Source organism: Venturia canescens, chromosome 6 (genome assembly GCF_019457755.1).
Source record: "Venturia canescens isolate UGA chromosome 6, ASM1945775v1, whole genome shotgun sequence".
In the NCBI taxonomy this organism is placed as follows: domain Eukaryota; kingdom Metazoa; phylum Arthropoda; class Insecta; order Hymenoptera; family Ichneumonidae; genus Venturia; species Venturia canescens.
Window position 1 is genome coordinate 6,575,177 of NC_057426.1, and position 25,408 is coordinate 6,600,584.

The 25,408-nt window shown below is 43.9% G+C and overlaps 1 protein-coding gene and 1 long non-coding RNA gene across 6 annotated transcripts; one reads left to right on the forward strand and one right to left on the reverse strand.

The window, feature by feature from the left end:
- The first annotated feature begins 13 nt into the window (after nucleotides 1–13).
- LOC122412375 (uncharacterized) lies at nucleotides 14–3,956 on the forward strand. Its single transcript, XR_006261332.1, has 2 exons — nucleotides 14–2,438; nucleotides 2,671–3,956. It is a non-coding gene; the product is annotated as an uncharacterized lncRNA (long non-coding RNA).
- Nucleotides 857–25,066, reverse strand: LOC122412371 (la-related protein Larp4B-like). 5 transcript variants are annotated; one of them, XM_043421843.1, is made up of 6 exons: nucleotides 23,047–25,066; nucleotides 21,986–22,461; nucleotides 21,223–21,304; nucleotides 8,403–9,076; nucleotides 7,657–8,010; nucleotides 857–3,281 (listed from the first exon to the last, which is right to left on the reverse strand). In XM_043421843.1, exons 2-6 carry the CDS (start codon nucleotides 22,091–22,093, stop codon nucleotides 3,207–3,209), a joined length of 1,293 nt encoding a protein of 430 aa, XP_043277778.1. In that variant the 5' UTR covers nucleotides 22,094–22,461; nucleotides 23,047–25,066; the 3' UTR covers nucleotides 857–3,206. The 5 variants fall into 5 exon arrangements, with proteins under 5 accessions (XP_043277778.1, XP_043277777.1, XP_043277775.1 ...); XM_043421842.1 differs by having other exon boundaries at nucleotides 7,657–8,016; nucleotides 21,986–22,201; nucleotides 23,047–25,061; XM_043421840.1 differs by having other exon boundaries at nucleotides 7,657–8,016; nucleotides 23,047–25,061.
- Nucleotides 25,067–25,408: the final 342 nt, after the last annotated feature.

Sequence of the window (25,408 nt, forward strand, 5' to 3'; positions counted from 1 at the left end):
CTGCCACCGATGTTCCGACGAGACGCGACTAGCCTCCAAAACGTGTAACGAAACGCCGCGCAGCGGACATTTTGTCTCGCATACCAGCGCCAACGCGCCACTCTTTCGTCTCCTTCCCCGTTGTGTTGATTCCTCTCTTTGTACTTCGAACAGTTCAACGCGCTATTTATAGTTTTTCAGCGAGATACTTCTCGTTCTTTCTCTCAACAGGCGCCCCATAGTTGACCGTTGGCGGCGACGCTGCCCCGGCTCGTAACCTCACTTTTTTCCCGAAAGCATCACCGGCCTCCTGCTCAACGAAAGTGTCTTTATTTTTCCTCTTCTATATCAACACACAAAAACTCCGGGAGAATCTGAAATTTCATGAAACTCCTAACAAAAATGTCGAGTTCAAACCACACTTTCGCGCAGCTTCAATTTCAAGCCTGCAAAGTTAGCATCCCATAATTCGGGAGCATTTGCTACAGCCCACGCGACACGCGACACGGCTCTGCAGTCGCTCGCTCGTCGTTCGTATTAATAGCTCCGTCGAATTGTCTACCAAAAACGGTATCTTTAAAAATGGGACGCTATTTTGAAAACCGTTCGTTAAATATTTTCGTTTCCGAACATCGTCGCACGGACATTTAGCTTTGATAGCACCAAGCGGTCTCGGACTCGAACTCGGACGTATTTTTGGGCTTGGGACCACCTCCGCAAGGGTTATTCATCCCCAACCGAGTCTTTTCGATATTATCGAAAAGTGTCGAGAATCTCGTGTAAAGCTCGCTTTCTGCTCGTCGAGCGAAAAATCATCCGGCAGCTCTCACAAGTGGGTTGTAAAAAAAGAAAATGAAAAGAAGATCGACAAACGTCAAACGCTTCGGCAAGATTGATTTTTTTATCATTTTGTCGCTTTTTCATACAATATAGTTACAAATTCGCGTCGCGATAGGTTTACCGCATTCCTATAATCCTCAAACTCTCCATTACACTTGTTCGTCTTAATTCAAAAGTCATAAGTCTTAAAATCTATTGCCTCGCACCTGCGGCCAAATAAGATTACACTTTCGGCTATTTATTATGATTATTACTATCATCATCATCATCCGCATAAATAATATTACGGTTCTTCCCCATATGGAGAATGAAAATGGAAAAGTCTCCTCTTCGGCCGCCGCATGTCGAGATGAAGAATTTTCTTCGTAAATTTGCACCACCTTTCCCCGCGAGCGGTTGGCCGATCTCTCAATTTTATTATTATTACTATTTCCCGTTTATCAGTTACGTATAACTGATAAACGATAGCTGTAGCGGTATATTAAAATAATATATTATACACGATGATGATTCGACAATAATTATACAAGATCGTTTTTAAATATTGTTGTTGGTTTTTTATTTTCTTTCGCGGAAAAATGCCTACTCCAATAAAATGTATTTTGTTGATGATTCTCATTTTTCTGGTTCTCGCTCTGCTCTCGTGCACTTTTCTTTCCCTCCCGCACGTTGCGTTCACATAGTTGACAGACGCGCGTAATCTGCTGCGAGTAATCGCCATTTCTTTATCATATTTTTATTGTTTTCTCGATTTTTTTTCGTTGAGCCCTCCGTAAGAGCAGTAAAGTTGTGCTTATTCGTATTTCATACGTCGTAATGCATTTCGTGGATATTTTCAGCTTGCCTTATTGACTTTGAAAGACTCGCTCCCACGAAGATCGATGGAAGTTTTGGGTGGCGGAAATGCGAGTGGAACGATCAGGAAGTGACGATTTGATTCTCTTTTGTTCATCCTCGTTTGCGCAGCTACAATTCTTCGCGGTTTCTGCGTCGCGGTGTACGCGTCCTCTCATTCGGCGGGGACGTGCGCGCGTGCGCTGCACCGATCATACTAATTGGGATTTTGAAATTCCTGCTTTATCGCATTTTTATATTTGGCAGGTGAAATCCTCTGGCTTTCTTATTGCACGAGTGCTCGTCGCGGACGAAGAACGTACGAGCGGTTGGTCACGAGCACAAACGCCAGGATTACTTTCCCTCTAGAGATCATTCACGATGCACGAAAGATCGCAGCTAGCCGAATTTTTGTCAAACTTTCTATTGGCGAGGAAACAACGAGAGCGAAAGAATGATCGTATGTCGCAGCGTATTCGTATTGAACTAATCTATTTTTAGGCGTTTTATTGAAAAAATGATGAAAAGTAATTTCTTTCTTTCAAATAATTCGTTCATTATTTGTGCCAGACGTGAATGTTGCAGAAAATTCATTTGTGACATCATCGGACGAGCTTTTCACCGAATACAAGGGACCATTAAAATTTGAAGAGCGGAGGAGAAATCATTGGAATGACAGGCGAGATATGGGGCATCACAAAATTTAACTCCCTCACAATTCGGAAAACTTGACGCCGTCTACAATTCGTTTCCCGACCTTCGACGTTCGCATACGTACATCAGCGGTACGCTTTTTCATTATGTTAATTATATATATAAATATGAGTACACGCATACATCATAACCGTATTAACACACGATGACTCGTACGTTTAAACTTTACACAATTGCTCACATTTCCGCGTGGGCACGTACGTGCTCGCGCTTGCACGTTTACATTTTTTATGTACAATTGGCGGAGAGCCCTCGAAAAAAATCGCGTCCTACGCATTTATCTTCTCCCAATTTTTGTTTCAGAGCCTCCAGTTTCCTCTCGCTTTTGGAAAAAAGGAATGCACACGACGGTGAACCTCGTCCGGATGACCCGAGGCACCCTCTGTGCCCTTTATTTTTATTCGACTCAATCATTGCCGAGTCTCTGTTCCATATCATCGAATCGAAATAGTATTTTCATTCGTTACACGTGAGAATCGTTGATGCGCGTATTCCATTTGTCACTTCGAGCCTGAAATAATTGGTCGCGGCTGTGCCTCTTCTTTACGACCCTCCCGGACAGGTTTCTGCTGTCAAGACGTTGCAAACGATAGAAAATGCACCGGATTTGTCCGTCTTTTTATGTACATGTGCATGCATTTCGGTTTCGCAGTTTTAGTTTCGTCGCTTCGCTCTTTACCGAGCTTCGATAATTCAAGTCGGTGCTTCGCTCTGGCTCGCATTTGCGATTTTTCCTCCGACGACTTAGCCTCGAATCATCCTAACGAAGCAACCACGATTTCTCCGATGCTCCAAAAATCGTTCAAGACGAACGGTCCCCGTTTCACGGCTCTTCGTCCTTACCAACAGAACACCGAGAGCTCGTTCCCGTGCTCGCCACCGTGCCTCCAAGTCTTCACTGCTCGTGCCTTCAACTGCAATTAGAAGAACGAATATAATATAAGAACCAAGTAACGATATTCCACTTTTATTTATTTAATTTTTCTCTCGGGAATCAATGTGATTAGTGAGTCGATTCAAACTCAATAAACTATTGAATAATATCCATCAATTAATAAGCACGATTGTTAAATACTTTCGTTGCTTTGAATGAAACGATCTCCAATTTTGCACACGTGTTCTTTAGAGTTCAAACTGCGGAATAGCATTTTTTTTCTAATTTATCACCAATATATGCGTAGGTGCCAAATATTCCAAGTTTGGAAATTATTTACTAAAAAATGGCTAAACGAAATGGATTCGAAATTGGAGAGGCTACGGAAAATATTTCCAAAAATGTATTCTAAAAGCTTCATTAAGCTATCATTATTTTTCTCAAGCTGATGTTCCTCCTTAATTAAAATTGGATACGTGAAGGAGACTCGGGCAAAAAATATCCGATAATTTTTATAATAACCATTCGAAAACGGCTATTTTTTCTAAAATACTCGTTTTTCTTTGTGAAAGTTTTCTGGAACAATTTTGAAACTATTTTTTTTTAAATGTCCTTTCCGATGTAGCGTTCTGCCTGAAATTTGTAAATTAATCGGAAAGGTACGCCACATTGAAATACAATGAAAACCCTAAGAAAAACACTAAGAATCAATGAATTTCAATTTTGTTATTTATTTCATTTTTATTCGTTTTCATTGAATTTTTTCAGGGCAGTCAATTACCGATGAGACTCTAATTTTAATTGAAAAAACGAGGGTTTTTAAAAGCCTGCGCACGACAAATGATTGGGGGAGTACCGGAAGAAGAAGGAAAGAAGGAGCGGCACAAGCCGAATCGCCGCACCGCTACTGCGCTCGATGCACTGTTACGTATTCGAAGTAGTATAGCTCCCGGTTAGGGCAGACCGTGAGGGAAAAAACACGACGAAAGGCGGCTGCGCTTGAGGAGTGAATTTCGAAAATTCGTATTTCATCATTGACGAGATGATTGAAAATGAAATCACTAATCCCGCGAAGAGAACAAAATTCCAATAATTTATTTGGCTCGAATAAAAGCGTAAATTCGTATTCGAAAGGTGGGAAGTGGTAAAAACGTTGAAACCTGTTAGTAATGGGTCCTGAAAGATCGGACAAGAAATGTACGACGACGAGAAGCGAGTCTGCGCGCGTCGAGAGGTTCTATAGAGACTGGAGTAACACGCCGAGGTGGACGACGATGGGGGGGTAGAGCGAACCGGTTTGGTCGTGATTGCATTCGATCGTACAAAGAGCGTACGGCGTGCTGTACGAAGGTGGGCAAGTAGTAGAAGCCGAGCGAGCACGCGCGAGATTCAAGGACCGTGAGCGAGAGGAGGGTGGCTCGGTTTCCATTTACCCGAAGCTCGAATTCGAAATGGTGTGCTCGGTGGTGTCCCGCACGATGTAACCGCTCGTACAGGGTGCGAGGGGTGCCCCCCGCGAGTCGAAGTCGAAAAAGGCTGCTCCGGCTCCTGATGCGGATCCTTGCCATCCCCCCTCGAATTTTTCGCCACATTCATTCAGCCGCAAACTCGCTTTTTCATTAATTCACGTTTAGCGAAAAATTGAACTCGAGCGCATTCTCACGCAGTCCTTGGACACATTTTTACGAGCGTATCGACAGAATCGTGGCGTCGTAATAGCCCGAGCATTCGTTTGACCGACCCGGAAGAGCCGCGCGTCGCCCCGGGCGCTCGTATCTCGTCTCGTACGACAGGCAGGAAAGGGAAGAAAGATCGTCGATCCGAGCACATGCTCGTGTATTTACAAACCGTTGCGCAATATAGCGAGAGGGCGCGCATACCCGATCCGGATCCAGAGCAAGCAAGATGCCAAGATGGCCGCCGTGTGAGCAATGGGCGTGGCTTGGACGAGCTTTCGCGATGATACAATGGAAAGAGGAGCGAGGGGGAGGCTTTGTTGAAACCATTGAGGGGCTACGATCCGAGGCAGAAGAGGGGAAGCACAGAATGAGGGGCGACGCGCTACGTTTCGAAGAGAAGGAAGAGGAGCGAACGGAGAGGGAACGCCGGGCGGTGGGGAGAGAATACTACGGATACTACGGTTGCGTACTATGAGTTGTACTCCAGGCACACGACACACGATTCTCTCTTTCTCTCACATCATCGAGTTTGCAACTCTCTAGCCGTTCCTTTGCTCTTTTCCACTTGTCCGTACATGGCGAGAAACGAAGAACGATTCCGCACACCAGCCGCAGCTGCGGATACACCGCTGCACAATGGCCGCCTCATCGGTACAGGATGAGAAAAAGAAACGAGAATAAAGAGAGAGAGAAACAAGATTTTTGTAAATTCGCCTCTCCGGCGATGCAAACCGGTATCGCGTGGATCAATAATTTATCAACTCTTGCTACCTTTGCATCGTGGAATATTATACTAATCGTTCGGAGGAACAGAAAAATCATTTAATTAAAAATGAACATTTTCGCTTACATTTGCTAACGAATGCGAGCCCTAAATATCAACATATCCCTTGGGATGTATAGGAAAATACGATAGACATAAATTGCAGCGGAAGTGAAACGAGAGAAGAAATTGAGAAAGGAAATTCTCATGAAATTCTCATTCTGTGTTCGGGGATAATTTGCTAGAATAGGAAGTTACAGAATGAGAGGGGATGATGGCGATGCAAGGGGAAAGGGGGTAGAGAAATGTTGATGAAACACCGTATACATTTTAAGGTCGGATGAATTTCGTATGCGATGGTGCGGCTGATAATTGAAATGTACGAACTTGGCTGGCATTCAACGTGCCTTTCTTGGGTATACAAAGGGTAGAAACAAAGTGAGATAAATTCGGAACAAGAAAAGACAAAGTTCTGAGGTTGTAACGAATTTCTCGTCGGAGCAGGAAGAACTGCGAGGATAAGGGCTTTCTCTTGCTCCTGGGATTCTCCAGCTGCGCGAGACGGAAGTAAAAATAATGTTGAAAGTTGAGAAACAGGGATGTGGGCACATTTAGTTGGTGCGAAATACGAAATGAACCTGGAGACGAGTAAAAACTTGAATCTGCAATCGTTAACCAACGCGTTGGTGGCTCATGACCAGTCGAGGTAGTTTGTAAGCCAAAACCCAATGTATTCGTGCGTCAAGAATAATCTCGATGACATTTTAATATTTAAACGAACTGCTTAAAAATATGGAACCAAGAATGAAAGTGCAAAAGAGCGAGAGTACGAGGGAAATGACGGTGGCAACGTTTTTTTGCATTTCCATTTTTTCGTACGACTGCACCACTCGAAAAAGTGGAGAGTAGGAATGGGACAGCCGAACGTAAAAGAATCAAGGCTTGTGGCGAAAGGAGGAAAAATCGCAGTGGCTCTATCGATCGGGCAACTTGACACAGCGCCCTTCGATCGTATAATTTTGCGACGCGTCGTTCGGCACATCGGAAATTTTGACAAACGAAAATAATTGTAACACCTGAAGAAAAGTGCATGGGGTTCGCACACAGTTTGGCTTGGCCCTCGTCCAGATGCGATGCAGCAGTCGCTGAGGACAATACTCCAGGCGGGTCTCGCTGGAACAACGAAACGAGGGGAAAGTCGAGGTTCGAGCGATTGAAAAAACGGTAAAAGGAAAAAGGCATAAGCACGGGAGGAGATTGAGATTTTTTTCAAAATTCTTATTCGTACTGAATACTCGACAATCACGAGATAAACAATGAAAATTTGAGAAATTTGAGAACGAATAATGTAAAGACGGATGAGAAAGAGGAAGCGAAGAAATAAAAGGGAAAAGGAGATGGGACGTGGCTGGCTCGGCGGTACTCTCCTTTATGCGCAGGAGAGTTGACTCGAGCTTGAAGCAGAGTTGACGATCGTAGCGCACAAAGGTGCAAGCGAAAACTTTGCTTCTCTCACACTCTTTTTCCTATTCAAGCTCGTTGCTGTTACGAGGCGACGTCGAGATTTGCTCTTCAAGGGTCTCATTAAACACTAATTGGGGAGAGACTAATTAGTCACGAGCTAACATCATCCGCTTGTGCCTGCTCCTGCACTTGCTTCTTCCCTCTCTCTCCTTTCTTCGTCTCTCTCTTCTTTCCTCTACGTTTTTTCCCTTTTACGTTTTCTGTTGGGACGATCGCTCGAGTTGATAAAATGTGAGTGAAAAAATATCAAGAGGAGTGCGATCGATAAGGTGAATCCGTCTGGCGACTCTTCGTTCTTAGAAAAATTGTAAAATTTTTGAGAAAATTCGAGCGAATTTTGAACTGAAATGATAAATTGTTCATGAAAAATCTCGTTTTCAATGTTTTTGAGGAAAATGTGTAAAAACCAGTGGAAATGAGACGGGGACTGACCACAGAGGATGACTGACCTGCTGCATTTTTTCAAAGTCGAGGCAAGGTCGGGGCTGTCGATGCGGTGGCCTGTGTCGTTTCCTAGGACTGCAAGCGCTAAGGGAATCCACGTCGGTTTCACCGGGATGACGGTGATGGTGATGATGGTGGTGATGATGAGGATGGTCGAGGTGGGTGTGGAGATGAGGATGAGGCCTGGGCCTGGACCTTGGCCTCGGCAAGGCCCTCGGGTCCCTCGACGATGCGTGAAATAATTTTGGGGGTGGTGACAGCGAACGTCCCGGTTTGTGTGCGTTCACCGGCGGTGAAGTACGAAATTGTACGGGTTGAGAAAGCACGTTTCCACTTCCGCTACGCCCGCCGAGTAACCCCTGCAGCTGACAAAATAAAAAAAGATTCGTTACAACTAGAGAAAAAATACGACGCTTTCCCCGCGAAATATTTATGACGCTGAAGTTTGCAACGTTGGAGTCCAACAAAATGATGTAAAAAACCCTCCAATTCCAGTGCTTCTCTAATTTTATTTTTCGCCTAATTTGGAGTTCGTAAAATGTGAAATATAAAATGCGATAATTACAAATGTTATTTTCATCCATTTTGTTGGATTCGACATAGCAAATTTCGGCGTCGTAAATATTTTAGCTATGAATAAATTAAGATTATTTGAACCCCTTGCCCCTTGGTCCCGTCTCTTTTTCACCATGCCTATAAAATGAATAATTTTTTCGTTATTTCCTAATATGCAGGCAGCGAATAAATTTACCTCTTCGTCACTGGAGCCAGAACCAGCGGTTTCTCTCCCAGCTCTACTGACCGGTGCCGAACAGGAAGTTGAAACCGTACCTGGATCACCACCACCGAGTGCAGACTGTTGTTGCTTCTGTTGGTGCTGCTGCTGTTGTTTCTGTCCCGGTTGCTGTTGTTGTTGTTGCTGCTGTGGCTGTTGTTGTTGCTGTTGTTGTTCAGCCTGAATTCCTCTGCTGCAATGAGCCTGAGGTCCGCTAGAACCGACTTCGGACCACTTTCTTTTTTCAGGAGCAGTCGCGGATCTGCAGCCTTGAGAAGCGACGATTTTAGAATTATTTATCACTTCTAATTCTTCCTCCGAGCTGTGCTGATCATTCCCATAATTCGAGGCTCCTTGATGATGATGATGGTGGTGATGGTGATGATGGTGATGATGGTGGTGGTGGTGGTGGTGGGGATAATGATGATGATGGGGAATGTCTTGGTCTCGCGGTTGCACCGCTAGCTGGACTTGCGTCGGTTCTTCCCTCGTATTAACCTCAACACCTTTCCCGAGCTCATCCTCCAGTTGTCCTCCCCCGCTGGTGCAGCTCGTAAAACCAAATGATGGGGGCGGCGGTGGAGCTCCGAAATCCGTGTCCGATGGTACTGCGCTATCGGTTTGACCTCCACTTTCAGGTATTTCGATCGCTGTTCACAACGAACAAAGAAAAAACATTTTAATAACTTTTTATTCGCTAAATCAATCGAGTTGAGTTATAATGATCGTTATGCGACGTTAATGATTCCTGATGACGTGGGAATTCTCGAGGATTCGCTAATCAAAATTCGTGCGACGAAATTATGTTTTTTATTCTCGGTTTTTTTTTTTTCTCGAAAAACTCTCGCATTGATTATAATCGGAATTGAACTTGATTTTCGTGGCCATCGACCCAGGTCGGGGCGTCAATGATCACGTTTTTCGTCGCCCCCCCCCCCCCCCCCCCCCCCGCGGGGTCAATGAAATCCATTAGGAATTAAAGGGAGCCCTTTATATTCATGGCTATGAAAATAAATTGGAATCCTCGTGAAAATTCTTCACAACGTTTGTTTTTAACGCGACGTATAAAAAGCGGCGGCGTGGGAGAAAGAGGGCCGAGGCGGGGAGGGAGCGACACGAGAGAACGTGGCAGAGAATTTAGGACGACTTACATATAGGACATAGAAAAGGTTGTACGCCCGCCAAGCGATATATAACCACTGCCAAGTTTTACGCGCTTCTATATATGTATCGCGCTACGTATTTCTCTCCCTCCCTCTCGCCTCTCCTCTCCCGTCTACTCCCACGCGTGATCCTACAACGCGGCATAACCGGGCAAGGTCGCGGGCACGCGAAGATGAGTTTCAGTACATACAAGACCCGAGACACTCCTCGAGTCCTGCCTGCTCTAACGACGTAAGTGATGAAAAAGAGCCTGCGCGCTTCTGCTCGATCGCGACTTAAGGGTTTACCCTAATTCAAATTTTCAAAAAATCGATTTTTTTTATTGCATTTTTTAAAAATATACATATTTAAAATATCGTATACTAAAATTTTTCAAAGATCTGAACTGAGGCCTTTCTTTAAAAGCGATTTTCTCAAAATTACATTTTTGGACGGCTCGCTGATGAAATCTCCGAAACTATTCGACCAATCCTTACCAAAATTTTATCACATGTTCTTTATCACTAAAACTATAACGCAGATAATACGACTTTTGAAACTTTGAGTGGAACAATTTTTTTTTTCCAAAATACAATGAAAATACGTGCTTTTTCGTAGGTTTTGGAAAAACGGTCGCCATTTCGTCATTTTTGAAAAAATAAAAAATCGTACACATGCGCTATAGCCATTTACCTATTGAATTTAACGATGTATGGTACAAAAGTCTAAATAATTAGAAATTGATCAAATTTGGTGATAATGTTCTTCAACATCAAGCGCGAAAACACTATTTTTTTTTCTTCTGTTTAGTTATCGAGTAATTACGCATTAAAATGTGTACTTACATATATATGGAAACACTATGCTCATACACGTGAACTTTAGTGGTTAATTACTCGATAACTGCACAGAAGAAAAATCTTAAAAAATTTGTATTGTCAAATTTGGCACTATGTTCACCAAATTTTATAAAATTCTAATCATTTTGAAATTTTTCATGTTTTTAGCATGGTTTAGCATGGCAACATTGTAAGCCTGTACCAAACATCCTTAAAACCACTTTTTTTTCTTTGATCATCCATTCCAGAGCTTTTATCAACAGCGCACACCCATCTTTTTTGGATCCCCTATTTTTTTGTACGAAAACTGAGTAAAATAAATATAAAAAAACTTTTTTCTGTATTTTAAGAGTGTATTTTTAGGCCCAACACTTTTTATATCCATATTTATAATTTATACAGGTCAAAAAAATTCGTGAAAATAGTCAATTGTTTTTGCCCGTCTAATTGGAGTAAACCCCTTAATACTTTTGTACAGTAAAGATTTTTTAACAATGCTTGAGCTCGGTCGCGCTACTGTTTAAGGTTTTTCTACTTGTAAAAAGCAATGACGCGAAATGACGTTTTATTATTGTTATTTTTTTCATGAATCGCCACGAAGGATTGGCAACGTTCCGGTCTTTTTTCTCAAAACAACGTGAACAAGGTGTCGATAACGGTCGAACGGTTAGTTACAGGAAACTATCGAAGCTGCCGATACTAATTAAGCTCCGAAAGAGAAAAGATTTGGAAAATTTGGTCGAAAGAAGATAAACTTTTCGTCCGAATGTTAAAATAACCGAAAGTTTTGAGTTTCGAGGATAAATCGCCCGGTCTTGAGCATGTGGGAAAAGCCGTCGGCTTCCTGGATATGCAACGGGCCAACAGTTTGGTTCTAATGTTCACAGAATTAAGGAGGCTCGATTCGTTGCATTGAAAAACTGTGTCCGAGGCGCCTTCCGAATCGGTTTTTTATTCGGAGATCGTGTGTATAGTTCGGGGATTGGAATTTCTCGTTCGTCGGACCTCGAGGAAAAGAGAGTTTCATGAATAAACGAGCGCGAAAGTCGGCACCGGAGGGTTCCGCGCAAGGCGGTTCGCTCTTTCATTCGGTTCGTAATACGACGCGAGGCCCGGAAGAAACTTCGAGTCGGTCCACGGGTCGAAGTAACTTTGACGTTGCGTCGTCGAACGCGTACGAGGTCGTGACAGCTTTCCCAGTAACGCGGAAGGGACCGCGAGGACGAGGGGGAAACGAGGCAACGAAAAATGGGGCTCGAGAGTGGCGAGAGGCCGCGTAGGACGTAGAGCGAGGGCTGCCGCCGCGACCTTCTTCTACTCGGAACCGCCTTTGCGCGCGTCACGTCTTCGGCACTACGGAAAACGACGTCACGGAGCCTCCTTCGCTTTCCACGTTCCTCCGCTCGCATACGCTCGTGTACAGCGCCCCTCTTCGACCCTCAGCCTCTCTCCGCCGAGTCCCGTAACGCGCATCCGTACTCTCGAAGTTAACCACCAAATGGACGCACCGCGAGACTGCCTCGAGTCCGCCACCCCCTCGCCTTTTTTCCCTCCGAACTCATTCCTCGTTCACACGGCTCCTTAAGACGCGCACTTTCGGCCTCACCGCCGTCTCACGCGTGGCTCGATTCTCTTGCTCTTTCTCTCGCCCCTGCATGCCTCCGGGAACGTAATCGAAGTTTGTTAAATATTTTTTCTCCTTTTCCCTTCAGAAACGTACAATTTTACGATAAATGTCACTCCTTCGGGGCTCGTCTTCCGCTGCGTGATCCGAGTTTTAATATCGAAAAAATTTACGAAAAAAATCGACTTTTTATGTTTTATCACGTTATAAAAAGTTTTCTACAGGGAAAAGAGGAAATTCTGCAAATTTTCATGGAATGAAAAGTTTCTACTTTTTCGGTGGGTCGATCCGCTTTGCCCGGCTGTTCCGCTGTGCCGTACTCCCCTGAACGATGCTTCTGACAATTTGGTCAAACTATAATGAGCCAAACGAAGCTCGAAACGCACCCTCCTTGAGTCGACTAACCTCACTTGGAATTTTCGAAATCGAAATTCCCTGAGACAGTTTGACCGATTAAAAAAAGGCTCTGTCAGCCTGCGCAGGGCAACGGCAAAAATGGGCTGACAGAGGGCACGTTAAAAAAAATATTTTAAACTCGTGTTCGATTATTTTTGCTCGATATACGAAGTAGCCAAAGCCTCAACGAGTGTTCGCATCGGCCGTTGATTTGTCCTCGATTTTTCCCGCTCAATTATTCCGACTCCGAACTCGGGAGTTCGGTGGCGTTTCATTCTTTCGAACACGCTTTTTGGCACATCGTTCGAAGCCGGCGTTCGACCTGACGGGATAAAACGAAGACGTAGTTAATTTTGTTTCACGAACCCCCGCGCATGGAGCAGGAAACGGAAGGAGAATTTATCGCGAGTCTCCACCGGCGCGGCGGGTCGCCGCTTCGGGACTCGGCTATCGGCTGATCGATACGAGCCATCGCTTTTTGTTCTCTCGCTCGTAGACGTGGCGAGCGTGCGCCCGCGTACGCATACCGGCATTATTTAAAACATTGGGATAGGCTCGCGAATCGAAGAAAAGAAGGGAAAAATAAAGGGATTAAAATGGAGGCTAGGCGTAGTGCGCTGCGTGACGTCTGACCGAGAACGTCTCGTCGAGGCTTTTACCACTCGAGAAAGAAAGGAGGAAGCCGCACCCGCACTCGGCGGTTCCAATGCGCGCAATAATTGCCCAAACTGTTGCGCGTCAATGTGTTTTTTTCTCCCCGGCTCCGAGGCTCTTTCGTCGTAAGAGTTGCTCGCGAAGCATCACACTTACGGAGTAGAAATGCCCGAATATTGAGAAATGTCAAAAAAGGAGACAACGAAAATACGACGATGGAGCGTACCGATTAAAGTAGTGACTAGTCAAGCTTGCAATTACTTTATGTTGATTCATTTTAAGTCTAAATTATTAATAAAAAAAATTAAGGAGTTTCGGTACAGGCGATACAATGTTGCCATGCTAAACCATGCTAAAAACATAAAAAATTTCAAAAAGTTTAGAATTTTATAAAATTTGGTGAACATATTCTTTAGTGCCGAATTTGGCAATACAAATTTTTTAAGATTTTTCTTCTACACAGTTATCGAGTTATTGATCACTAAAGTTCACGTGTATAAGCATAGCGTTTTCATATATATAGGTATACATTCCGGGCATAAGAAATCTGCTTTAATGCGTAATTACTCGATAACTAAGCGGAAGAAAATTTTGAAAAAAATTGTGTCTTCGCACTTTATGTTGAAGAACATTATCACCAAGTTTGATCAATTTCTTAATATTTAGACTTTTGTACCGAAACTCCTTAAAATAAAAAATTAAAAAAAAAAAAAAAACAGTTACATTGAGATTACTTTTATCATAAGAATGTGATAAAATGCTTTAAGCATATCATAAAAGATCAAATTTATACTTCAAATTGACTAGTTAATGATTGAATCGGACACTTTAAATACACGTAACCTAGGGAACATTTTTATTGTGGGAAAGAAAGTGTATATCGGTTTAATGGCACCGAGAAAGAGGAATGGTCGATTAATTAAAAAAAGCGAAGCTACTAGACGAACGAAAGCACGTGAGTCAGTCTCAAAAATAAATTTGATGAAATTCCTGCGATTTGCGAGTTTGCTCGAACTTCAATACCAGCAGTCCAACGTAATGATTGGCATTCGCTTTCGACGCGTCAAAAACTGAATCTGTGATAAACTTTCTTGACGATATAAACTTTTCCGAAGCTCGTGCAATTTTCACAATTAATATTATTGTGAGTTCTTCCATAGGGTACCGTGTTAAAAACTCAAAATTGTAGGTGAAATAATTCGAAATTTTGCCCCGTCAGAGGCCCAGGATCTGTGCTTATCGTTATCAGGGGACCTTAAGCTATCATTTACCCCACAAAAAAATGGACCTACACGAACGGCCGGAATACTTTAATAGATCTCTTGCAACACTCGCGCGACCATGATCGCGCTATTTCATTTCGCTAATGAAGCTTTCAGAGGCGGAAGAATAAATAAAACTGCACGTGCGCACTGATCGGCGCTGTGCTAAGATTTCCCCGTACTTCCTTTCATAGTTACAATTAATCCCAAGGAGCCCTCACATTTGCAGGAGTCTGAAGTCACCATCAACCACCTCGCCTCTATCGTGCCGACACGACGAGATCGCGTTTTATCGTTCCCTCGTCCTCGTCCTCGTCGATAAAGTCTCCGGCTCCCCGCGACCATAGTACGCTCAACGTTTCAAACAGCCGGGCCTTAAGGGTTCACTCATTTATTTGAATAATAAACACTTCATCAAAAACGTAATCCTTGAGCCTCAATTTCTAAAAATTCATCTTTGCCCCGTCCTAATCGACCATTGTTGAAACATTTTTGTACGAGAATTAAAAAATTGATGAAAAAGTAAATAAAGTTCACACAGCCGGGGAGGGGGGGGGGGGGGGAGGGGGTCGAAGTAGCCCGAGAACGCGGTCTATACGTTTGCGGACGTACGCGAAGATATACGGAGATACGAGGGACTCGGGGAAACGATAGTGTGATAGCTTGTCAGGAGTAAAACATTTGGATTGGGAGCACGCGTAAGATGAATTCATTACGGGAGGGGAATCGTAATGTGGGTTTTTGTCATTCGAATATTAAGTATTTCGAACTCAACGAAGTAAACAGGGTATTTGAAGCATGTAAGAAGAAATATGAAAATGGATTTTTATGATAGATTCGGTGAAAAGTAATGATAAACGAGAAACGTCAATACTTATTCATAATAAAAATGCATGACACTGAAGTTTGCAACGTTGGAGTCCAACGAAATGATGTGAAAAACTCTCCAAGAATTCCAGTAATTCTCCAATTCTGTTACCTGCCTAACTCGTGGACTTCCAGTCTACGCCAATGATTCGTGAAATAAAAAATTGGTGAATTGCTGCAAATGCTATTTTCGTTAATTTCGTTGGACTCCAACGTTGCAGACTTGAGCGTCGTAATAATGCAATATTAGTTTTATGACTCGATTTTAAAAATGGTCTTTTTCATCTGTTTTTCAAATGTCTAAAACTCCATCCGCCATATTGGATTCCAAGGTGACGTCACTTCAATAGGAATCGGATTTTTATCGTGCGCTCTCGGTTATTTTGAAATTTTACAGGTTATTATAACGTTTGTGGACTTTTATCATTAATTTTATTAAAATCGCATCACGGAAAACGGTTTTGTGAAAGCAGAAAGTACGAATCTACCAATGACAAGTAGTACGTCGTTTGTGGCGATGAATCCACAATTTTTGTGGGCTTTTTACACTCGTATTATTGCATTCAGGCACGAGACACCAACGATTTACGTTATGACTCATTATTTTCACAAATCTTGTTACTTGAGCTTTCGCAATCGTATTGTTTACTAACGGAGCGACGTCGAAACCGAAGCGGCATGGCGGCTAGCGTTTCCGCACGCGAAAATTCAAAATCATAAATAAAAACTAGATTTCAAGACACTATTCGGTCTTGTAAAATTAAAATGAAAATTCAACTGGTTCATTGCGATCTCAGGATTAATTGAAAACAGTTTTAAAAAAAAGCCCTCTTTATTCGTCCTACAATGCCCACGCGAGAGTAAAAAAGTTCCCTCGTGCTCTGCTCGAAATTGTGGAATTTCGAGATTTTCATTTATCCGTAAATCTTCGTTATTCATGAACGGGAAAGAGAGCGGGGGAGGGAGCGAGGGAAAATTGTACGCAAGGCGTCGAGGAAGCGACCCTGAACTTGAATGAGAAACGTGCGTACACGACACGATGCGTTCGCTCCGGAGCCCGTGTCTGATTACGTTAACACACGCGCACGCGCGCGTCCACACGGATGCACGAACGATTGTACACATTTTCAAGACGTGAATTTTCGGTCGCGTTTGTAAGGTAATTCGCTTCAGTCGAGTCATACCACTGTCAACACTTGAGACTTGTAGTAATCAATATTATTGAAATATGGAGAAAAAAAATATTGGTAATAACTCAAATTTAGGAGAGTGCATGTACGAAACGATTTTCTTAAGAAAGTCTTGAAATTTACACAGAGTTAAATGGCTAGTCGACTGAGGCGCTTATCAAATTTTAAAGGGTTCGTCTTATTGGTTATCGAGTGCTTAAATATGAAGAAAAAAATCGCGTTCGTCTTTTCATAAAACAAATACAACGAAGGGTGTCCTCGGAAGAGGAAAAACGACTTGAAAGTTGAACAACGCCGCGAGCTCGTAACCCGGTGTCCGAGGAACCTTCGAATCCATTCGTTTCTCGCGAGGATCGAAACAATTTTTCGGCAAAGCCGATCGAACATTCTTCAAATAATTGAAAAATCGATCGTGCAAGTGAAATCTTTATTCGCCGATTTCTGAGGAACGCGCTACTTCGTGGACTCTCAATTCCGAGGGATCGTAATTTTTCCCCCAATACCGATAACTCGATTCTATTGCTCGTTGGATTGTTACGAATTCTTCTGAGGCTCGTTCGATGTAAATTTCTCTATCGACACAAGTTTTTCGTTATCGCAGTTTCCTGACCATGGCCAAGTTCCTTTCTTCATCTTCCCAAGCCTCCATTGACGGTTTTCCTTATTTTTCCTTATTTTCGTCTCCCCCGTTCCGCTGCTCGATCGATCAGCTTTCTCCACCTTGACAACTTGAATTTTTTCATATTTATAATGTCAATGAGACGCCAGTCCGGGAGTCGGCGAGCCAGCCGGGTTGGCCTCTTATTGTATTATTCGTCGACGGGAACGAGAAAGCCATAACGCGAATTAGCGAGTGCAAGGAGGGGTCCGGGGCGGGGGTGGCGGCGGGCGACGCGCGGCGGCCCCCGAGAGAGCGCAGAGGCTGGCAAGGGAGGAGAGAAAAAGCTCGTGGGTATAGATATATAAATACGCGTGCGGTAGGTAACTCTCGAGCTCGGGTATTGATCAGGTCGCGTTTGCGCTTCGTCGTACCAACAAAGAATTCGAGCTTTCGTCGACGTCGGCCTTCTCCGCCTCCCTCATTTTTCACTCTCAAATACCCTCGTCGAATAACACACGCTGAACAAACGGTGCGCGTTATTCCCTCGTCAAACTTTCCACCTTGGACGCTCGCTTTTTCTATTTCGAGCTTTCCATCCCGAACCATTTTTACCCTCGCCGTGGATACTGATTTTTCAGGACTCGGCCGTTCTACGATAGTGACCAATGACGAAGGGGAGCGAAGACCAGAAGTTAGGCTGGTGAAATCTGAAGAAGAATTATAGGAAAATAATGAACCAACCGGTGCCAAAGTTCCGCCGAGCCAGCGGACGGTTCAGGGGCTCGCTGCTCGCCGTACGAAATTCAAGAGGCTCGAAGCAGCTTGGCAGGCTGCTGGCTTGAAAGGCACCTCGATCGACGTACTCGTAACTAGATACGCGCGCGGACGCTCGGTCGTTCATCACTCTGGAGAGTCTACGGTGGCGCAAAGCCGAGCGTGGGACTGCACAGGGAAGAGCGACATATCCCGAAAGCGAGAATCTTCCGGGTGTGCGTCAAAATCCATCTGCGTACGAACACATGCATGGACGCATGCAGCTGGATCGTATTTCGACACGAGTGTGATTAATTCTGATAAATGGCAAAGCGTTTATTATTGAGAGTTTACAGCGAGCACTTGCTCTGCGGGAATCATCCTAATTCGGGTCTCATTCGATCTCTTTCTACGACGCTGAAGTTTTCAACGTTCGAGGCCAACGAAATGATGTGAAAAAAACTCTTGAATTATTCCAGTAAATCTCCAATTTTCTTCCCTGCCGAATGAAATGTTTGTAGTTCTTCAAAGTACGCCAATGATTCGTGAGATAGAATATTGGCGAATTACAAATCTTTTTTTCGCTCATTTCGTTGGACTCTAACTTTGCGAACTTCACCGTCGTCTCTTTCTCTCCCTCTTTTTCTACTCGTAAATTCATATTTTCGTGTTCACGGGTTTCTCTTTTATTTTCTTTCCCGAGTAACAAATTCTTCTCATTTTTCTTTTTAACTGTGTTCACCGTTTGTTTATTTTATATCATTTTCATATTTTATTTTTCGTTATTGTTACTTTCTTTGAAGTTTATTTCAAGTTCATCGTGTTGTATTGCTTATCACTCACATTCCTTGTGCTTTTGTTCGCCCTGCGTTGGCTTTCGATTTTTGTTATTTTTGCCCAATGGTTTTACGTGGCATAATAAATTCCTCGCTCTTTCATTCTCTCTCTCTCTCTCTCTCTCTCTCTCTCTCTCTCTCTCACCCTCGAAGGATCTTTGCTGTTGAAAATCGATATTTCTTGGGTCTTTCTGGACTTGCGTTTTCTAGCCGTTTTTCAACCCTCAAATCATCGTTTTATTACGAATTTCTCCTTTTACTTTATTTTCCGTGTACCAAACTCTTATTTTCGCTTTCTAATCGCGCTCATCGTTCGTTTATCGTTACTTTTATACGATTTTTCATATACTATTTTTTCTTATTCTCGTTATTTTCTGTCAAGCTTATTTTTAATTACAAGTTTGCTGTTTAACCTAGCTTCTTGCTCGCATCGTTCGTGCTTTCTCTTGCGCTGGCTTTGGTTTTTGTTGCTTTTTGCCCAATGCTTCTTTCGCACGATAAATGTCTCATTCCTTCGTTAATTCGCCCCCTTTATCCGTCTCGCTCTCCACTTAACTCGCTTTTCCACCACACCGTATTAATCGTAGATGAGAATGAAGCGTTGCACCACCGAGCATGCTCTTTTGTGAGGCCGCCTGCGCGAGGCAACAACGATGTTTATCATATTTTTCATTTTCCCTCGACTCTTTTGATCGAAGCTCGATTTATTTCCGGTACGCGAAGGTGATACACGTTTTCAACATTTTCCGTAACGATTTTATCCCGATAGAACGCGATCGATGCGAGGATTACCGAGCCCTTTATAGCCTGAACTTTGACGCGCTTGCTCGACCCTTTCCTGTCAAAGCTTCGACGTGACATTATAAATGTACTTCCGCCCCGAGGGTACAACGGCGAGGAAAAAACGAAGAAAAACCAGCAGCAGGACGGAGCGTGGGAAAAATAATTGACCGCTCGCGAGTAAAGATGAGTTGCCCTCGTGCGCAAAAGCTTCCTCCGGGCTAACGTTCCGTTTTCTTAATGAAACTCGGGCGCGAGCCCGAGTTTATTACAGCGGACCATTCATCGGTGGATAATCGGTACATCGATTGGTCTCTCGGATGAACGGGGGCAATATGCAGCAGTTGTGTATGCGTCCCGCCCTCTCCTCTCTCTCTCTCTCTCGTTCTGCGTTGTCGACTTGAACGTACGGGTGCGCCTGAACTTGAATTTCTTTCACGGCGTTAAACACGGGAGGGTCACGCACGATTGAGCTGCTGCCGCTGCCTCTGCCGCTCCTTCTCGTCTCTCGCACCGCGTACGTGCGTTTATTTATACCGAAATATATAAAGGAGAAACAATAGACGAGGAGTCCTGTAACGAGGAACGAATAGTGTTATTATAGGCCGTGTAATGTTGCACAAACACAAAAAAAACGATGACGAGCTCCCACAAAGTCGTGGATTCAAAAAATATTTACGAATTATAGTAGAATGACGGGGGGGGAAAAAAAGAGGAAGTAAACGAAAAAATGACACGAGAATGAAAGACTGGAGAAAGGAGAATGCTCAAGGAGTTTCGGTACAAAAGTCAAAATATTAACCCTAGAACGCATGACTGGGGTGTGAGCACACCCCACGCGAACTTCAAACTACGCTCCCGTCCTAACAAGTCACATTATCGACTGATTATCGACGGATTTTTTGATATATAAATTCAATTGAAATTAGTTTTATCGTACATCATTCTTTTCGTTATAAAAAAACGAAGAAAATGGTGTAGAATAAAGTCAGTTTAGCATCGTAGGACCGGATTTATAAACAAAAAAAGAGTGGGGTGCGTTCAAACCCCGGTCATGAGGTTGAGGGTATGAAAAAAGGCACATGAGGTGTAGGGTTAAGAAATTGATCAAATTTGGTGATAATGTTCTTCAACATCAAGTGCGAAGACACAAATTTTTTCAAAATTTTCTTCTACTTAGTTATCGAGTAATTACGCATTAAAGCAGATTTCTTATGCCCGGAATGTATACCTATATATATGGAAACGCTATGCTTACACACGTAAACTTTAGTGGTCAATTACTCGATAACAGTGTAGAAGAAAAATCTTAAAAAATTTGTATTGTCAAATTTGGCACTAAAGAATATGTTCACCAAATTTTATAAAATTGTAAACTTTTTGAAATTTTTTATGTTTTTAGCATGGTTTAGCATGGCAACATTGTATCGCCTGTACCGAAACTCCTTAAATATGGAAAAACGGAATAATAACGCGACGGTGCTCGTACGATGTCGATACGCATCGCGAGGACGTAACGAAGATGAATACGCAGGAAGGGGAAGGAAAGACGAGAGGTCGGATCTTGGCGCTGCTGTCATCTCTGAGCACATATTTTTCAATTAATCCTATAGCTCGCAGGTATTACGGGAAGAGGCGATGAAAAACGCGGAGCGGAATATTCAATGGCCCCTGACAGAGCTTCGAGGTACGCACACAAGGGACGACCGAAGAGAATAAACTAGCTGCGCGTTGATGTTGGGACGAAGGAAAGTCTTGGATTCTCGTAACTTTTGTTTCTCGTACGCCTCGGCCTCGAGACCTATCGCCACTATGCGCACCGTGGATTATGAATAATCGGATAACACTTACGATTCGAGAGTTGGTCCGCGATCTCAGCGTCATCTTGAAACTCGTCGTCCGACTCGGTCCCCGAATCATGATCGTCGTCCGCCTGAAAAATCGCAATTATGTTGATCCCAGTTTTTTAGGACCCGCTCAATTATTTAGGGAAAGGAGGCTCTTCAGAACAGTTGAACGGGAAACTAATAACGACTGGACGAAGGGCTAGTCACGCACACGTTTCTTCTCCAACCACCCGCGATTTATGCTTTCTTTTTCTTCATTGTTCCAATTGAAAATATGCCAGCACATTTGGACATTTTTTCGAATTTTTCCAAACACCCGATCGCACCGAACGAATAAAGCAATAATTTTCAATTTTTTCTATCGAACCTACTTTCCAAACGAATCTCACACGTATCCATACATGTGTGGTTAAAAATGGAGAATTTTAAAGTGAATCGATACGTTTGTATAACGTCCGAAACATCGATCGGTCGCAAATCAATTCGGACATTCGAGTCACTTTGGTCGTATTAATTGTTGAGGTTATGATATTGAAAAACAAATCGACATCTCGCGGACGCTATTGGCTCTATTTGTTAACCGCTGAGTTTAGTAAATATCATTATTATTTACATCGATGCGCTGATTGGATGAGCACGCGAACGTAACTCATTTGACTCATTCCCGACACTACCGTACGGACTACGCCGGGTGGCGCACTACTTTCGGCCAAAAAACAAAGCGATAAGTATCCAATATTTCTTTGTTCACTCTGTCTTATCCTCACCTTTTCTTGATCCGGATCCTCGTTGAGCGAGTGAGTCCTTAGCTTGTGGGTTAAAAACTTCAGCATAGTTCCTCCTTCCTTTTTTACACTCAATCCCGTTTTCGTCATACGTTCTTATATATCTACTATTTGTTTCCAAATCTTCCTTTGTCACCGCTAACCGTTAACTTCCCATGGGTCCCGCCACCGCCGCGCCACCGGCGCAACAATCCTCCGCTGTGAATACAAGTCACATAATTTCTTCCAGCCCCGCTCTCGTTCTTCCCTTCTTTTTATCTAATTCATTCCTTCTACTCTTCAATCAAATCTATTAAAAGTCAAATTCATACACAAAAATCTCGCGTTATTATTCCCATTTGAAATTTTTTTTCACCGTTATTTCAATCGCGAGAATTGAGAATAGTGCTATTTCGTACACGATTAAAATGTCGACGAATCGTTACGGTACGTGAAATTTTCAAAATCCATGGACAAGCCTGCAACAGCGGAGCAATTATATTATTCGTACATCCAGCACCGTTTCCGTAATCCCGAGAACAGAGGGAGAAAAAAAGAGAGAGAGGGGAGCCGGTGTGCAATTCTAGTTGTTACGATCTTTATTATACGGACCGGCGTCGAAAGCTACCGCTTTGTGAGGTACTTTTTTATGCCTCGATGCAATAGAAAAAAGGATCGCGTCGTGCCCCAAAATTTACATATTTTTCACGTAAACACATTCCCGAGGGATCGTAAAAAAAATAAACGAGAATAGACATTTGGGGGATGAAACGATAAATATGCATCCGAATAGCCCGAGTTTCCAAAATTTCGAACTTTTAGAATCCATTCATTTCCGGTGTTCATAACGATTTGCTAATTTTTTTACATTTTTTTCGTCCCCCCACGTAGAACGAGATTTTCGGATCGCATTATCAAACATTTTTCTTAGTTGATGAATAAAAAAAAAATATATTTTATATATTCTCCCAATCTGCCCTCTTTTTCTCTCGTTCTCGTCTCGCATTTCCCATCCCATTGCCCGACGATGCACTTTATTACTAAAAAAGGAAAAAAAATCACACCATCACGGCTGCGCTCCTCGTCGAATTATTTTCACTTCCGGTTTCCTGCGTGCACCTCTTTTTATTTATTTCACCTTTTGTACTTTCGCCCCCGGCCCCCTGAGCGCCCAACCCCTCGACCCGCACGCCCCACCGAGTCGCTCGCCCTGCCCCTCCTCGCCGCTTATGTTTCTTTCTTGAACGCGCTAGCGCGCGCAACAACCACGCCGTTCCACACCTTTTTTCCGGCTTTTCTAAACACGCGCGAGACGTTCACTTTTCACTTTTGTTATCAATCGAACGTCGGAGCGGGTTCGCCGCGCTTTTCACCCCTACGCGAATCTCGTAGCACGAAAACTTGCTCGACGAGTTGTTCCTCATTATCACGCACGTTTCTTATTATTATCTTTCTCTTGCTCTTTCTTCTCGTCGATTCGCGCACTTTATAGGGAATTATGAACTTGAAGAGTTTAAGCGGAACATCATTTGAGAGAATAATCATAATTCAGTTGCGACGACCGAGACGCTTCGATGCAACGAGCGTCCCACTCGTTCTCGTTTGGGAGAAACATCTCTGACGGAATTATTTATTATTTCGAATTCGAAAAGCTCCCGAACGGTGTAACGTCGGTCCGGCTCGTTCACGTCAACTTTTGCTTCACTTGAAAGTACTTTTTCAAATCCTTGTCCGTCGTATTCCTGGAGGTTGTTCTTTGTTCGATTGTACCAGTATTTTTTGGCAACAAGCGAAATTATAGAAGATTTACGAAAGCTCGAGTCAAATTTTCAGATCAACGGCCGAAGAATAATGTCCGCCATTTCTCAACACTCGTACGATTTTGTTGTTCGCTCAGTGTCGGAGCTTTTGAGAGAGGGACAAGAGCCAAAGACGTTGACACTTTGTATTTCAGGGTGACTAGTCGCGTTTGGCGATCATGAAAATCGGCAGGTGAAAATCTCTCTCGACAGGTAAGCGAGCGAGTTAACCTGGTGCTCGAAGTCAGGACGATGGCTGGCCCCTCGGAGAGCGAATCCCACGAGGACCTTTCGGCAAGCGGGTGACGACACGGGAAAATCCGAGAGACACAATTTCTGCTCAAGCTTCGGAAAAATATTGAACGCGACAATTGCAGGAGGGAGTTTATATATGGCGTGGGATCTCCGTAGGATAATTGATGTATCGAAGATGGAATAAAATGTAAACGCGTTTCAATTATTTGGCTAGAAATAATTTCCCGAGGCTAGCCGATTACGCTGGTACAACTCGTCGGACGGCTAAACCTCTCCCAACATATTTCCCTCTCTCACTTGACCGGCTCACCGATGCCCGCACACACGATAGTACACACATGAAACGCTCATACGCGCGCGCGCGCGCGCGCGCACACACACACGAGCGTTTGGCGCGTCAGACGTTCGCCAGACTTGGACACGCGTTATCCCGATACGACGAGATATCTAACGCACTTGTATCAAAAGCGTCGATTGATTTGTTCCCCCTGCTCGATAGACGAGACGCGAGCCGTCACCATCTCCGTACGTCTTAGTATTTTCACCGGTAAGCATCGTGCGCCACGTCCATTTCGTTGGATTATCCCTTCTCGTTTTCCGCAACCCTTTTTCCTTTTGCCTAGGGCAACACGAACGGAAACACCGACTGTGCGTCGAGATGAAGCGAAAACATGGGAGGATAAAAGACTCTCGAGAGCGGCGCTCCCTCCCGCATCCGTATCGTTGCGAATGATGCTATTTCTATTTCTATTTCATATACTTTCCCGTTATCTATTCATCAAAACTCATTGCCTCCTTTTCATCGCTTAATCCAATCGTTCCAACGAAATCCATCACGAAATATCGTTTGCGACCTCTAGGTTTTACCGCTCCGAAGGATTATGAGATTTTTGGCGTTAGTTCATATGCTTATTCTCATGTACACACAACTATCCCGTCCGACCGTCACTCGGCGACTGGCCGATTGGTGATTGGTGCGCTACACACGGCCGCCGTACTCCGCACGCTCCTTTTCCCCTTTCCCACTTGCTGCCGCCGCACGATATAATACCTTGACGTTGCTTGCTGCTGCTGCTGCTGCTGCTTTGCCTGATGCGCCGCCGCCGCCAGCAGCGCTACTCCCACTCGACGGGACGCCGGCGCGCATCGCCTCTCCACTATTCCCCCGGACGCCGCTCTTTTGTTTCTTCCTTCTTCATCCTCTTCTTTTTCCTCGCTTGTGCTTTGTCTTTCCCTTTCCCTTCCCCAACGCAGTCACCTCTCGCGGGCCGCCACCATTGCTCGTTCTGTCGTTTTACGCTCGCTCCACGAGCCTGGGATCCCCCCCGCCGCTGTTGCACATTCAACACGCACGTTTGGCCGCTACACGAGT

What these genes read in the sequence shown, in the direction of transcription:
- LOC122412371 (XM_043421842.1), bottom strand. Translation starts at nt 22,093, where the DNA reads ATGACGAAAACGGGATTGAGTGTAAAAAAGGAAGGAGGAACTATGCTG. An exon ending in CGCGGACCAACTCTCGAATC is followed by an intron (nt 9,077 to 21,222) that starts GTAAGTGTTATC and finishes CGTTGTGAACAG; the next exon opens with CGATCGAAATACCTGAAAGT. An exon ending in CTGGCTCCAGTGACGAAGAG is followed by an intron (nt 8,017 to 8,402) that starts GTAAATTTATTC and finishes TTATTTTGTCAG; the next exon opens with CTGCAGGGGTTACTCGGCGG.